At 42.3% G+C, this 14,243-nt stretch overlaps 1 protein-coding gene across 4 annotated transcripts in view; it reads right to left on the reverse strand.

Annotated features, from left to right (window-relative positions):
* grid2ipa (glutamate receptor, ionotropic, delta 2 (Grid2) interacting protein, a) overlaps positions 1-14,243 on the reverse strand; it is a 31,633-nt gene that overhangs the window by 11,886 nt on the left and 5,504 nt on the right. For all 4 annotated transcript variants that reach the window (XM_082530135.1, XM_082530134.1, XM_082530136.1 and 1 more), the window contains exons 5-9: positions 8,211-8,486; positions 7,133-7,218; positions 6,984-7,053; positions 6,304-6,600; positions 561-712 (exon numbers count right to left, since the gene is read on the reverse strand). In XM_082530135.1, coding sequence (XP_082386261.1) covers positions 561-712; positions 6,304-6,600; positions 6,984-7,053; positions 7,133-7,218; positions 8,211-8,486 — 881 coding nt within the window. The remainder of the gene's footprint in view (positions 1-560; positions 713-6,303; positions 6,601-6,983; positions 7,054-7,132; positions 7,219-8,210; positions 8,487-14,243) is intronic.

Genomic DNA, 14,243 nt, shown 5'->3' on the forward strand with positions numbered 1-14,243 from the left:
GTGTGTGGTTGGGTCTAAAGTGCACTGGGATGTTGTGCTTCAAGGGAACTTTTTCTGCCCGATTCGTCCCGATCACCCCAAGTTTGTGTTCCAGAGGGTGGTGGGAGTCAAAGAGTAGGTACTGGTCTGTGTGGGCTTCCAGTAAACTTCAATGTTGAGGCTTCCATCCTCCGTAATACAACAGCACAGCCAGAAACATTAAATTATTATCTTTGTATTAACTTTGCATCTTCCCTGGGGAACTTGTGAAGGCTTTGTGTTCTTGAGTTTTGATTTTGACCCAGGTGTCACTGATGTATCTGTACCAGTGGCTAGGTGCTGTCTCTGTGAAAGAGCCAAGAGCTTTACTTTCCACTTCCTCCATGCAAAGGTTGGCTGCAATGGGTCTTGCTGGCAGTCTCCACTGCTTCATTTGAAGTTATGTGAAAAGTGAGACCACATCAAAGGACACTGCCGTTTCATTAGAAGAGTCTCCATCTCACACACAAACACATTTTCATAATCCATATGTAATACCAAGTGTCATAAAAATGTAAACTACAACAAATTTGTGCACTTACCTGGGGATTTGTATCCAAGAAAACGTGAAATCTTGCTCTGGCAGTGCTCTTGCTCTTCATACGTAAGCAGCTGGTAAACAAACTGCCAGATCACCTGTTTTGCTGGAGTGTCCAGCACTGGGAACACATCCACGATCAGAGTGTCAACATTCCTGTCATTGAAGCACAGGCAACGGGACAGAGATCACCTGGCTGTCCAGTTAGAGGTCAAAGGAATTAGAGGGTAACAGGAAAATTTGAACTCAGGTGTATGGCCATCATCTATGTAGTTGGCCCAAGTTATTGAACTGAACTGAAATCCAAACCCACAACTTAATTTGCTTCTAGCTGAGCAAAATACAACCATATTAATATATTACTAGCAATATTATTGAGTCACTAGCTTTCTCTGTCTCCCCCTTATACAGTACACAATCTATGGTCTCTATTAGGGGTGCAACGATACTCGTATCGATATTGAACCGTTTGATACAGTGCTTTCGGTTCGGTATGCATATGTATCGAACAATACAACATTTGTAATTTATTTTATCAACTTTCCTTCTGACGATGCTGTCTGTGTTGAGCGCTCAGTGAATCTGCGTTCGACTACTGCCTAGGCTGCACTGTCGAGCGCAGATCCACTAAGCGTTCAACACAGACAGGATCGTTAGAAGGAAGAGCGCAGGGCAAGCTAGCGAGACAGAAGTTAAGCTCTCCTTGCAACATGGCAAATTGAACCTCCCCCACCCTCATTCAGATCTGGCGTTTGGAATTATTTTGGTTTTCATGTGACGTATGACCCTGAAGGTAAGCGCATCATGGACTAAAGTAAAACAGTATGTTGGATGTGCCACGCAATGCTCAATTACATGGGTGGGAACTAGTGCGTTAGCGCAGTTAGCTTAACGTGTTGGCTGTCTAGCCCCATGCAGGGGTAGCTCGTTAACGGAGATTTGCCATGTTGTGGCGTTAACGTCATTTCAACGAGATTAACGCTGACAGCACTAGTGGGAACACAACGAATATGACTGCACATTTACGCCGACATCATCCTAGTGCAAAGACAAGTGGAAGCAGACAAAAACAACAAGCATGCATGCTACAAACTTTACCCGAGTCATTTAGACAGCCGTTAGCACATGATTCTCCTTATGGGGACCTGATATGTTTAATATTGTGGCGAGCTCAGACAAGGTGGAGACGGAGGTGTCGTTTGGTCTTGCTTCCAGGGAGCACAGCCGTTTATTGACATCTGCAGAAGAACACTGCTGCTAGCTAACTGCTCAGCGCAACCGCACAGCAACAACAACACACAGAGCGCCCTCTGACCCCGGAAGGACACACCGTGGCAGCGAGAAGGCGTCACCCGTCACTATGGCAACATAAACAAAACATAACTGTACAAACAGAACCCCGAACAGCCCTGACCCGCTACATAGCCCCCACCTAAGGGGTCAGTCGTCCCCGACGACCCCATTACCCCACACAAAGTCCTGCAAATGTCAAGGTGCCTTCTTTTGGCGCACCGGCTGGTCACGACCGGCGGGGGAAAAGTCACTCGGGTCAGAACATGGGGTGCCACCATCATCCCACTTCTGACACCAATGTGGCGAGCTCAGACAACGAGGAGACGGAGGTGTCGTTTGGTCTTGCTTCCCGTGAGCTAGCCAGGGAGCACAGCCGTTTATTGACATCTGCAGAAGAACACTGCCGCTAGCTAACTGCTCAGCGCGGCAACCGCACAGCAACAACAACAACAACACACAGGGCGCCCTCTGACCCCGGAAGGACACACCGTCGCAGCGAGAGGGCGTCACCCGTCACTATGGCAACATAAACAAAACATAACTGTACAAACAGAACCCCGAACAGCCCTGACCCGCTACAATATGCTGCTGAGAATATAGCCCAGAAGAAGCGTATAGTATAGCTTTTATTTTGGAAAGAGCCATTTCTCTGTAATAAACTCTCTTTTCCAAAGATGAGTGATTCCTCAATCAGATACAGGTGTTACCGTGCCAGATCCGCGGCCCCGAACCATAGTAAGGAAACCTCTGGCAGTTACTTGAAGGTTCCGTAACTGACTCGTAGCCAGGTGTTGTGCCAAAAAGTGATTGTCTGCCAAAAACTGATTTCCGGTATTTGCCAAAAAGCGATTGCTCATATTTAAAGTGCTATAAGTAACTTGTTGGGCTATAATATGTTAAACATATGTCAAATGCATCCCTTATGGATGACATAAAGTCATCTTGAGCCACAAACAACATTCGTGTAGCAAGATACAAGCCGCAATCAGTTTTTGGCAGCGACTTTTATATAACCTTTATTTATGCAGTAAAAAAAATCTCATTAACATTAAAAATGTATTTTGTAAGAGTAAGTTGCCCAACAGGACAGCAGAAATGGCAGCAAATATTACAATAGTTCTGTAAAAATATTTTAAGTGGGGATAAAGGACCGGATTGGTTATAATGTAAGTACAAGTTGTAAAGATACTTAAAAAACAGATAATGTTTTAATTCTTTATGTAACCCCTTTGTATCCCCTGTTCACCGAAGTCTATTTACGAACATACGTAAAGATATTACACATAAAAAATACACAGAAACACTGGAAATCAGTTTTTGGCAGACAATCACTTTTTGGCACAACACCGGCAACAGCTTACTATACAGGTCAACTCCGCTAGCAAAAAGATCGAAGGAGGCGTAGGAAACTGCTTCACCGAACTTTATTTCTTCTCTAAGGCACGAACACCACATACAGTGGGCTGAAACAGTTTACTCACCGCGAGCATCGCCGACACAACTCTGGCTGTTGAGGGAGTTATTATATTCCTTTTATTTGTTTTCTTTTCGTCTCTTCTGTAGCTAACCGTTACCTTTTCCCCTTCTCCGCTTTCTCTCTCTTCACACACACACACACACCAGGCAGTCCCGCTACACACATCCCGAATACATTTCCCATCAGGCTTCATCCTTAAAGGGCCATGCCTGTAACACAGGGCTTGCAAAATCGCTAGCCCGACGTCCCGGGGCTAGCGATTTTTCCAGTCGGGCTACCAAAATCTATCTCTGCCCTGCCCGTCGGGCTATTGTAGGAAGAAAAATATATGTCAATGCTTTTGCATTCTTTAGGAAATGTAGCTGGGTAATTATGTCATTGGCATCAGTGAGCCACTGTCAATATGTGACATATTGAAATCGCGTTTGAATTTGCGTTTGTTTTTTGCTTTCACTTTGCAAATGTCCAGGTGCCTTCTTTTGGCGCACCGGCTGGTCACGACCGGCGGGGGAAAAGTCACTCGGGTCAGAACATGGGGTGCCACCATCATCCCACTTCTGACACCAATGTGGCGAGCTCAGACAAGGTGGAGACGGAGTTGTCGTTTGGTCTTGCTTCCCGTGAGCTAGCCAGGGAGCACAGCCGTTTATCGACATCTGCAGAAGAACACTGCCGCTAGCTAACTGCTCAGCGCGGCAACCGCACAGCAGCAACAACAACAACACACAGGGCGCCCTCTGACCCCGGAAGGACACACCGTCGCAGCGAGAGGGCGTCACCCGTCACTATGGCAACATAAACAAAACATAACTGTACAAACAGAACCCCGAACAGCCCTGACCCGCTACAATATGCTGCTGAGAATATAGCCCAGAAGAAGCGTATAGTATAGCTTTTATTTTGGAAAGAGCCATTTCTCTGTAATAAACTCTCTTTTCCAAAGATGAATGATTCCTCAATCAGATACAGGGCTTGCAAAATCGCTAGCCCCGGGACGTCGGGCTACCAAAATCTATCTCTGCCCTGCCCGTTGGGCTATTGTAGGAAGGAAAAATATATGTCAATGCTTTTGCATTCTTTCGGAAATGTAGCTGGGTAATTATGTCATTGGCATCGATGAGCCACTGTCAATATGTGACATATTGAAATCGCGTTTGAATTTGCGCTTGTTTTTTGCTTTCACTTTGCAATCGCGCGAACTGTGTATAGAGAGCGACAGCACTGATTGGTGAGTGATGATAATTTGCGCACCAATTCCTCTGACATCGTCTTATCAATCGTTAGCTTACTATGCAAACTTGACAAGTGAAATCTCCCGCAGCAAGCTTAAACATATGAGAGGTTGATCGCGCAGAGAATCGCTGAGCGTTGTGTGTGTGTGTGTGTGTGTGTGTGTGTGTGTGTGTGTGTGTGTGTGTGTGTGTGTGTGTGTGTGTGTGTGTGTGTGTAAAAGCAGCAGGATATATATTTTAGTTCTGCTGAGCCAAATAAGACAGGTCAGGGTGAAGAAGTGACAGCCAAAGAAAAGCTTACCACAAAACGGAAAAGTTATGACAAATCAGACTATAAGGCAAAAAGAAAGTGCAGCTTTATGGTTTCATGGACAAAAGAATTTCTGTGGCTGCAATATGACGAGCTAAATAACCAGGGCTGCACATAAGTGGTCCGCAGGTGCGCATTCGCTGTGAAGAAGAAAAAAAAAAACCGCGCACAAGATAAGAAGTTGCAACACGTGTTTGCATACATAAGATTTTCTGGAGGAGGACAGACATTTGTTTAGAACTCTTAAAGATGTCGAAGAAGCTCCTTTAAGCAATTACTTTGGTGTTCCTCCACCTCCAAAGAAATGTCACAAAAGAAGCGCGTATTCTCGGAAAAGTGGTTGCAGGTGGTGAGCTGGCTTCAAACAAATGATGAACGCACAGAGATGTGGTGCGGAATGTGCCGTGAAAATCTCACTCTAGCGGACAAAAACAGTGCTTTTTATATGGATGCAAACTTGCGTTGCAACTTCTTATCTGGTGCGCGTCTTTTATTTTGACAGCGAATGCGCACATGCGGACCACTTATGTGCACCCGTGTAAATAACATAATGTTCTGCCGGGTGTGTTGTTGGTTTTCTCTCGATTTCTGAGTCGACAAGCGCCTTTGTTACTGGGACCAGTCATTTTAAGAAAGGCCCCCATTAGAACCCATGAGAAATGCAAGAAATGCATTATTGCTCAGTCTGCAATATCTTTCCCAGAACAAACACCAATTGCAAATAACATACTAAAAATAAACCTGAAAAATCTGTTTAGAACAGCGTACTATGTTGCAAAGAGTGAACTACCACTGGCAAAATTTAGCAGTCTTTGCAAACTTCAAAAAGCAAATGTCCTAGATCTTGGTTCCACTTATCTCTTACCCGTGACTTCAGCGGAAATTTCAAATTCAGGATCTGACACAGACTGATTCAAGTCCTACACAGTTCTTACAAGTTCATAGAAATTTCTGTTCAATTAGAACAAAGTATTTGAGTTGATGATTGTAATTTTTATACAATGTTGTAATTTGTTTTTCAACAATTTTTTGATTAATGTTTTGTTTCCTTTACAATATTATACTTTAATGTATAATATTGTAAAGGAAACAAAACAGGAAACAAAACATCAATCAAAAAATTGCTCTCTTTTTTATTCAGGCTACTTAAATTTACTTTGGGCTACCAGGGATTTTGAAATTTTGAGAGCCCTGAGATATATTTATTTTTTTAATTACTTTTGTTTCAGCAACATTAAATTTAAAAACTGTACTTTTGAGTTAAAATATATATTTATAATTTTAATAAATGACAAATTAAAAAGGCATGAACATTTTTTTTGTATCGAAAAAATATCGAACCGTGACACCAAAGTATCGAACCGAACCGAACCGTGAATTTTGTGTATCGTTGCACCCCTAGTCTCTATCCATACTCTCCCTGTGCTTTGCTTACCTATGCTGGAAGAAGTTCTCCAAAGCTTTGCAGATTGTGTATCTCTCCTGAATGGTCAGCAGGTGCTCCAACTGCTGCCCAAAGGTGCGACCCTGAACCCTGATACTGGGAGGCAGAATCTCTGCCACCCACTGGAGGGAGCTGAGCACAGGAGAGCGGGCCTGTTCTGTAGGAACGCCGCCTCCTGCAAGGTCCTGCTCTGCAAGGGTAAATGTAGGCGGCCCATCCTCCACTACCAGTGTGGGCATGGCACCGCTTCCCTGCAGCATGGACACTACCTTTTCATGGGAGGAGGTCCTGCAGGCGGACAGATGGTATCCAGGATGTCAAAGGCATTTCTACCAGTCTACCAGTTATTTAGTAGAAAAGCTAAAACTTAATATTTAGTGATGTCACTACTACTTATGTCATCCAAATAACCAGTAACCAATGAATGAAAAGTTGCTTTGGGGGGTACTTTCTTGTCATATTTTGTCTTACTTCAGTCTTGTAATATATTCAAAGGCTCCAAATTTTACAAATGAAAAAAATATCTTTAACAGTGGGACCATAACAACATGTTTATGCTAACTTCCTATCACTTTTCTTCTTTTTTATTTCTTTACAAGCAAATTGCTTTAGGATTTGCACTGTTTTATGCAAAAACATGCAAAGAATATGTGCAGTTTATGCAGTTCAACCTCATGTCCAGTCCATTGAGAAACAGGATGCGGTCTCCTGGTTTTAGACCGGCTTTGTCTGCAGGACTTCCTGAAGAACAGAGAAGGAATGACAGACAGTTTACCTATATGGAGTTCTTATTGAAGTCCATTATCTGCTTCATTCTTACCAGGGATCACGGAGTCAATCCATACTGGAGCATGGCCTCTGAGAGTGAAGCCAAAACTCATGTTGCCCTTGCAAACTCTCACTGTCCTAAAGAAGCAAATTTAAGCTTCAGTTAACAACCATACTCAGAGCTCCTTTGTTGTAAAAGAAAAGCAGGTCACCTGAAATAATCTATCACATTCAGGGGCTAAATCAGCACGACTGTAGTAAATATTAGAAAACCGGTTACAAGAAAGCCCTCTTAAACTTTTAAACATCATTAAAATAACATCCAGTGGACAGAAACTGTTACAATAAATGGGGTAAAGTTCATTAATTGTCAAGCTCAGTGAATGTAGCCTTGAGTCACATAACATAGTTAAACATAGTTCGTCTGCCTTTTCTGAAAGAAGCTGAGCAGACTTCCATATTCAGCACACTACTTTAAATTCACATCCTGCATGAACAAGCCTACTTAAATATGGACAATCTGTCCCCAGGGAGCTGTATAACGAGGAGATCGGGAGTGTCTTGTGGCGGTTTACTCCCATAACTTTAGCAGAAGGTGAAAGGGTGCTTAAATCATGTTTAAAGGTGTTTTTCAAAAACCTCTCAGCATTAAATCTTTAAATGAGTTTATATGAGTGGAAAAGCGAATGACGTCAATTCATGATGAAAAACGGCATCACTGCAGGAAAAGAGAGCAGGCGTGACTGTCCTAATAGGTTTATGTCGCCACTGGTTTTACCACTTAAGGGTCTATTTTTCACTGAAATCCTACATGTTCCAGTTTAAATAAATTCCCTGCTTACACAGAGACGGCGGTTCAGGCAGTTTTGGGGATTTTTTTGGAAAGGTGCAGTGATCAAACATAGGAGGATAGACAGTTATTTAAAGAAACTGGCATCTTGAAGACTAAAAATGACATATACTGTGTAGCTGAAGCCAGCACACTCTGGAACTGATTAAATGTTAGCAGAAAAAAATCCAAATTTCTTATACTGCTCATTATTTTTGCAGAGGTGGGACTTGTGCACCTCTATCTTTTTGCTCTAAATAAACTTTAAGGAAAACCAAAATCATTGTTACTTAACACAGACCTGCAGTTTGTGGTGGTGCCACTGGAGTGGCCAGCTATGAGTGACGTGGTCTTGCGCATGCCTCGGGCAGGGGGTACCACACCTTCCTCTGCGTGGGTGCGTGGCACTGAGCTGGCGCGGGTGGAGACAAGAAGGCGTTCGGGGTGATCTTCGCTTCGGCTACGGCGAAGGTGGCTGCGGCTGGGGTCACTAAAGCTGCGCCCCTTCAGCCGGCTCATCAGGCTTTGGGAAACCACTTCGTCAAAACGCTCCCGGTGCTTCTTGGGAATGAAGATCCTGACAAACATTGTGGGATCAGAACAAACCCCAGAGAGACTGGATAAGCTTTTACAGCAAAGGAGGAGCAGTTTCCAGTTCAGCTTCTCTTGTGTTCAGTCAGTACCCAGCAATCTTTTTTTTTTTACATTTGTACAAGAGATCAGTATCATATATAATAAAAACAAGCAGTATTTCACCCTATACCTTCCAAACAAAAATCATATTCTTTATACTAATGTCTCAAAACATCTGTTGTCCGAGGTATCAAAACTGCAGAGGGATTCTTGTTCTGATTACGTATTGCTCCAACAGCAGGATCCACTTAATTGGCTTAAAAATAGTTCAATCCGTATCATCTCATGGGAGTGTCGAGGCAAGCAGAAAGAACTGGTCCAACATCTGAGTGTGTGTGTGTGTGTGATTTTCGTGAGAGTTTGCATGTGAGTGAGAGAATGAAAGAGAGAGACGAGCTTTGTTGTGTGATCCTGTCACATTAGCGGCTGCAGGTAAAAGTGTTCAGTATCAGTGACAGCTCACTGCTAATATACGAAATGTGAGGAAGCTCAGTGCCAGAGCCACCTCTGGGAGAAAGCACTTCATTCCCCCCCTACTACTGGTATTTTGCCCTCCCATCATCTACTCCAAATGTGGGTTTTTTTCTTCTTAAAGGAAAAGCAAACCCTCACATCAAGTTGCCATTAAATTTAGTGTGTTAAAGGGTGTGTTATGAGGGTAGTGCACCCAGTTCCCCCCGATCTTTTGTATGTTTCATGCACAGAGATTAAAAATAACAAAACAGAGTTGTAATTTCTTTTTCAAATAATGAATCAAGCCAAAGAGAGCTCGTATTTCAGATGCACAACCTCTCAGAAGCTTTGCGTGCATCAAAAAACTTGCTGCTATTTATTTGATACAAATTTCTCCCTTTAATGCCTACATCATGAACCTGATTTTTTCCAAACTGCACAATACATTTTTAAGCAATACACTGCTAAAAAAATTAGCCAAATATAGCAAATATATTTATGATATATGGAAATTATTTTCTTAATTTGTCAGAAGAACACCCTATTTTCCAAAGATTTGAATTTTCTCACAATTATTTCATGGTTCAGGCTTTGAAGGGTTAAGATCTTTAGCATCAGCTTTAAACACTGATAAAGAACCATTTTCTTACGGTTTCTACTCACACCCAAACCTGACATTTGCCACTGATCTTTTTAGATTGCTTGAAATGTCTGGTCCCATTAAACTGTCTTAGTCTTAGTGCTGTCTGCTGGTTTATATTTGGCCAATTATCTGCAAGAACAAGAAAAATGCATAACAAAGCAATAGAAGTGACCTAGAAATGGAAGAAATATTGCCAATAACTGTTTTGGAAAGTGTTCTATCGTGTGCTCCTTCTTTAAATATAGGGCGCTCCTCTGTTACACATACGCGTGCACCTCCCCGCCACCTTTTCTCTTTTGCATATCTTCCTCCCCATCCTGCCTACAAAATGATGCTCCCTCGATTCTCAACACAACTCTCTCTATCTCTCTAACTTCACCGTGAATCTCCTGGGTGCTTCCACTGTTGCAGAGCAGGAAAGAGTGCTTTGTTTTTTTCAGAGTGCACCAGTTCCAGTGTGGCTCCATGTACACAGCATAAATTCTGATTTAAATCGCAATAAGGCTCAGCGGCGCACTTTGGATTTCAAAGCTGTCACAGTGATTTTAGAGGTACATTTGGGAATATCGTTAGGAGGCAAAGATTAGATTATTCTCAGTTTTGTAGTTTCTTAAAAATCCTTGCTTATGTAGTGTGTTGCCTTCATACCAATATCTTAAGATGCAAAGCTGAGGGAATATAGATATTCACTCTCTAGAGAATTATTAACACAAAGTTATGACTCACTTAAACTTAAAGGTTTTTACAAGTGCACACTGATATACACCAGACCATAGCTTTAATTAAAACCAACCTGGAACACTGCACATTGATCGGTATCCAAAACCCAGCTATGCACAGGTGTTCCAAAAATACAGACTGAGACTTTTAAAACTTCTATAAATGAGGTCATGCACTCCCAAGCTGTATGTTAAACCACTACCAACATCCAGTGCTCATCATCCACAAGAACAAAACACTCAGTTTAATACAGTCTCTACTTTTGTACTGTTGGTAAGACTTGTGACATTTATTTTGCTTACTGGTTGCACCTGCAGCTTTCATACGGTTTATTACATTTATACAAGAACAAACCTGCAGTACACTTGTATGTATATTACAAGCATAACTCAAAGAGCACAAAGCCAGAAGCACTGCAAAATTACAGTTTGCTTTTCCACAGTGTCTCCTGGTACAGAAATTATTCCACCTTGACTCAAACACACTCACAAATACATATGGGAACTAACTGCTGATTCGCTGTATGTTTTTCAACCTCATTAACACTTAATGACTCTCGTGGTCTAACCCAGCCATGGACAGACTCGCAGCATCATCAGGTATTTTCCCTTAACTTGAATAATGGAAAAGCAGTCTGGATGCTTGCAGTCTCACTGACATAAGACCAAACCCATGAATACACAATGCACTTAATTATAGTCACTCTTATGCAAACCTTCTTTGTTTCACTGAAGAAAGACACACTAGATAAAGCAATGCTGTACATTTTTTTTCTATTCACTGATGTCAAAAACTGATTTATAACTGTCAGTTACACCCATCATCAGGGAAAAATGGAAACATGAGTGAGTTGAGGTGGTAAAGTTGCTTCAGTGACTATCAGATAATTGGTTTTTCATGTAACCAAACAGTGTAGTATGCCAAGTGGCGTTCCCCATGGTGCAATCACGGGCCCACATTAACTTTATCAAAAGAAGCTCTCTTCACATACTTCACAGATACAGTGTTTATTAATGCACAGAACATTGTTGAAGACTTGTGTTGAGGCTCATCTGGAAAATGTAGCTGAAATACAGAGTCTTTACAAAAGATTCAAAGACTGTAGTAAATACATGTCCACTTTCACCACAACCATAAGGTCTTCCTGTTTCCTCCTGCCTGGCAGGTCTCTATTCAACATCATTTGTCCAATATATTCACTATCCCTCCTGTGTATTTGTCCAAACCATCTCACCCTTGCTTCTTTAACGTTGTCTCCAAGTCACACTACCTGAGCTGTCCCTCTGATGTACTCATTTCTATTCCTGTTCTCTCCTGGACAGACCCAATAAAATTTCCTAGCATCTTCAACTCTCCCTACCTGTTTTCTTTTAGTGCCACCACCTCCAAACCATACATCATAGCAGGTCTCACTACCATCTTCTAAACCTTCCCTTTCCCTTTTACTGCTTTCTGTAGCATGTTGGGACAACCTCCTCAGTGTTATCAGTGACAAAAATTCTTCCATCGGTAATGCTTCATCCACCTAAATTCATGTTAATTATGAACCCAAAAAGGTGTGTATGAGGGTGACAATGATTAAGTGCACTGTGTATTCATGCAGCAAAAAGTCAACTCTTCCCTGGAGGGCAGCAATGTGTTATTCTGTAACACCAGATTGCTTGGTACTGCTATTCCAAGGACCATGCTCCAGTTATAAACAGCAATACATAAGAGAAAACAGTATCCATCCAAGCCAGCAGAAAGCCAGAGTGAGTGACAAAGAAAGAAAAAGTAGGAAGAAAAGGAAAGACAGACAAGCAGGAGCTGATGAAGTAACGGCAAAAAACGGAAAAGAGACTGATATGAAGACATGAGCTGTAAAATCTGATAGTGTCATGAGACTAGGAAAGAAAGAAGGCAGAAAACTAGAGCTCTTTCTAGGCCAGGGTCATATAACTATTGGGAATGAAGTTGTATGTTCTGCGCTTACACCCTATGTAGGCCATTCAACTTTCCTGAAAAACAGTCATACATCACCATGGTTCCCCGGACAAACGGAGTTGGGGGGAAATACAAAACAGAATGGGGCCAGTTTTTACACGTTTATCACATTTCATTCTGTCAGTTATTGGTTTCTTTTGCTGTCATCGCCTGTACTCCCTCTCTACATCCCTGTACTGTAACTCCGCTGAAACAATCCGACCTACGTCAAAGAAACTTCTACTTGTAAAAAAAAAGAAAAAAAGTTTAGCTTAGCCAAAACAAGTGAGCAGAAACTTCAAAGCTTCTCTCCAGTGAAGCTGGATGTAGGCCTTGGGATGCCCTCAATTATAAGGAGGGCGAGATAAATCTATAATTAGGTCTGAGGGAGGGGTGGATCAAGGACATGATGCACAGAGGGATGAGTGACAATTGCAATCAGCTGGGAAACTCAGTGCAAGAAAACCATTATTATCATCATCATCAGACCCACTTCTGATCAGCTAATTTAACAGCTGGGCCAAGTATGAATCTGCAAATAGGAATCACACTATGTGACACGGTGAAGTTAAAATAAAGAGTGAAATTAAAAAGCCTCCAAAAGAAAATGCAAAAGTGGTTGTTGGGAGATGTCAAACTGAGTTTTGCTAAAATCTAGAGGTTTTCTCATCCCAGCTGGAATCTGATATTTCTAGTTTTGACATTTTCACATGCTAACACAAAGTGTAAAATTGATCATCATTACACACCTTGATAACAAGCCCACCAGATATAGTTGCGCAGCAGCGCTCCAGCAACTTCACATACAGCTCAGCACAACAACACAAAGCACAGTGAACACTGTTCTGAGATCAAACAAAAAGTGCCATACCGAAAGTGTCTGGAAAGGCTCCTATCCCTTCCCATGGCTCTTCAGGGCTTTGAGGAAGTGTCTGAGCTCAGTTAAGCAATGCAAATGCCTTCCCTCTGTCTCAGTTAGTCCCCATCTAGTTTTGAACAAACAACTCTCCCGGACAAAGGAGAAAGGAGAGAAAGATGAGAAACGCAAAGGTGTCCTGGATCTCAAAGGTGCCTGCTGCAGGCTCGGAAAGCAGCCAGATGAAGAACGAGACCAAATGAGAGAGAGGGAGGGAGCAATCTATAAGAGTGGCTGTGGTTTAAATCCTTCCACACCTCCAAAACATCCTCAGGCAGCATCATTAGCTCTTCTCCAACTTCATGTTTGGGGGAGCACTCTTTGTGCCTTCCCATCCTTTATCCTCGTCCTCCACAGGCACCAAAAGACAGAAGCAAAGGCTCGAGGTCAACACAAGGTTGTCTTCTTGGTCTCGGTTAAAGGATAATCCTCAGTATTGACTTGTCCATCATTCAGCAGTGAGAGGTAGTGAGTGACAAATCTTCTCTTCCCTCAGTGGAGGAAAGAAAGAATGACAAGAACAGAGGAGTAAGTGAGGAGGGAGAGAGGAGAGAAGTGGAGAAGAGTGTGGAGCCCCAGTGGAATTTCATAGGCAGGTCAGCACAATGAAACTGTAATGTGCATAAGTGAACATGCAGGAAGTTTGGCAGTTGTGACTGTGTGATTCATCCCTATTCATTACATGTATGCTAGGTAGGAAATGTATCCAAACTGGTGCAAAAACTACCAGAAAAGACTGATTCATAAAGCAGAAGCTGAAAACATTTTGGCACTCAAACACAAAAGGATGTGAAAGTCTAATTAATTCACACCTTTGAAGTCTATATATGGATGCAGTGTCAGACAAAGGCTGACACTTCACTATACTCACAAGTTATCAAAACACTGCACAGCCACATGAACAAAAGAGCTAATAGGTACTCCCAGCTTGTCGCTATTTTCAATTGTTAAGCACTTGCTGACCCCTAGGCTTTACAGCATTTAAGAATTGACACCGGCAAGTGCGC

The sequence above is a fragment of the Aulonocara stuartgranti genome (genome assembly GCF_965226115.1).
Source record: "Aulonocara stuartgranti genome assembly, chromosome: 4".
In the NCBI taxonomy this organism is placed as follows: Eukaryota; Metazoa; Chordata; class Actinopteri; order Cichliformes; family Cichlidae; genus Aulonocara; species Aulonocara stuartgranti.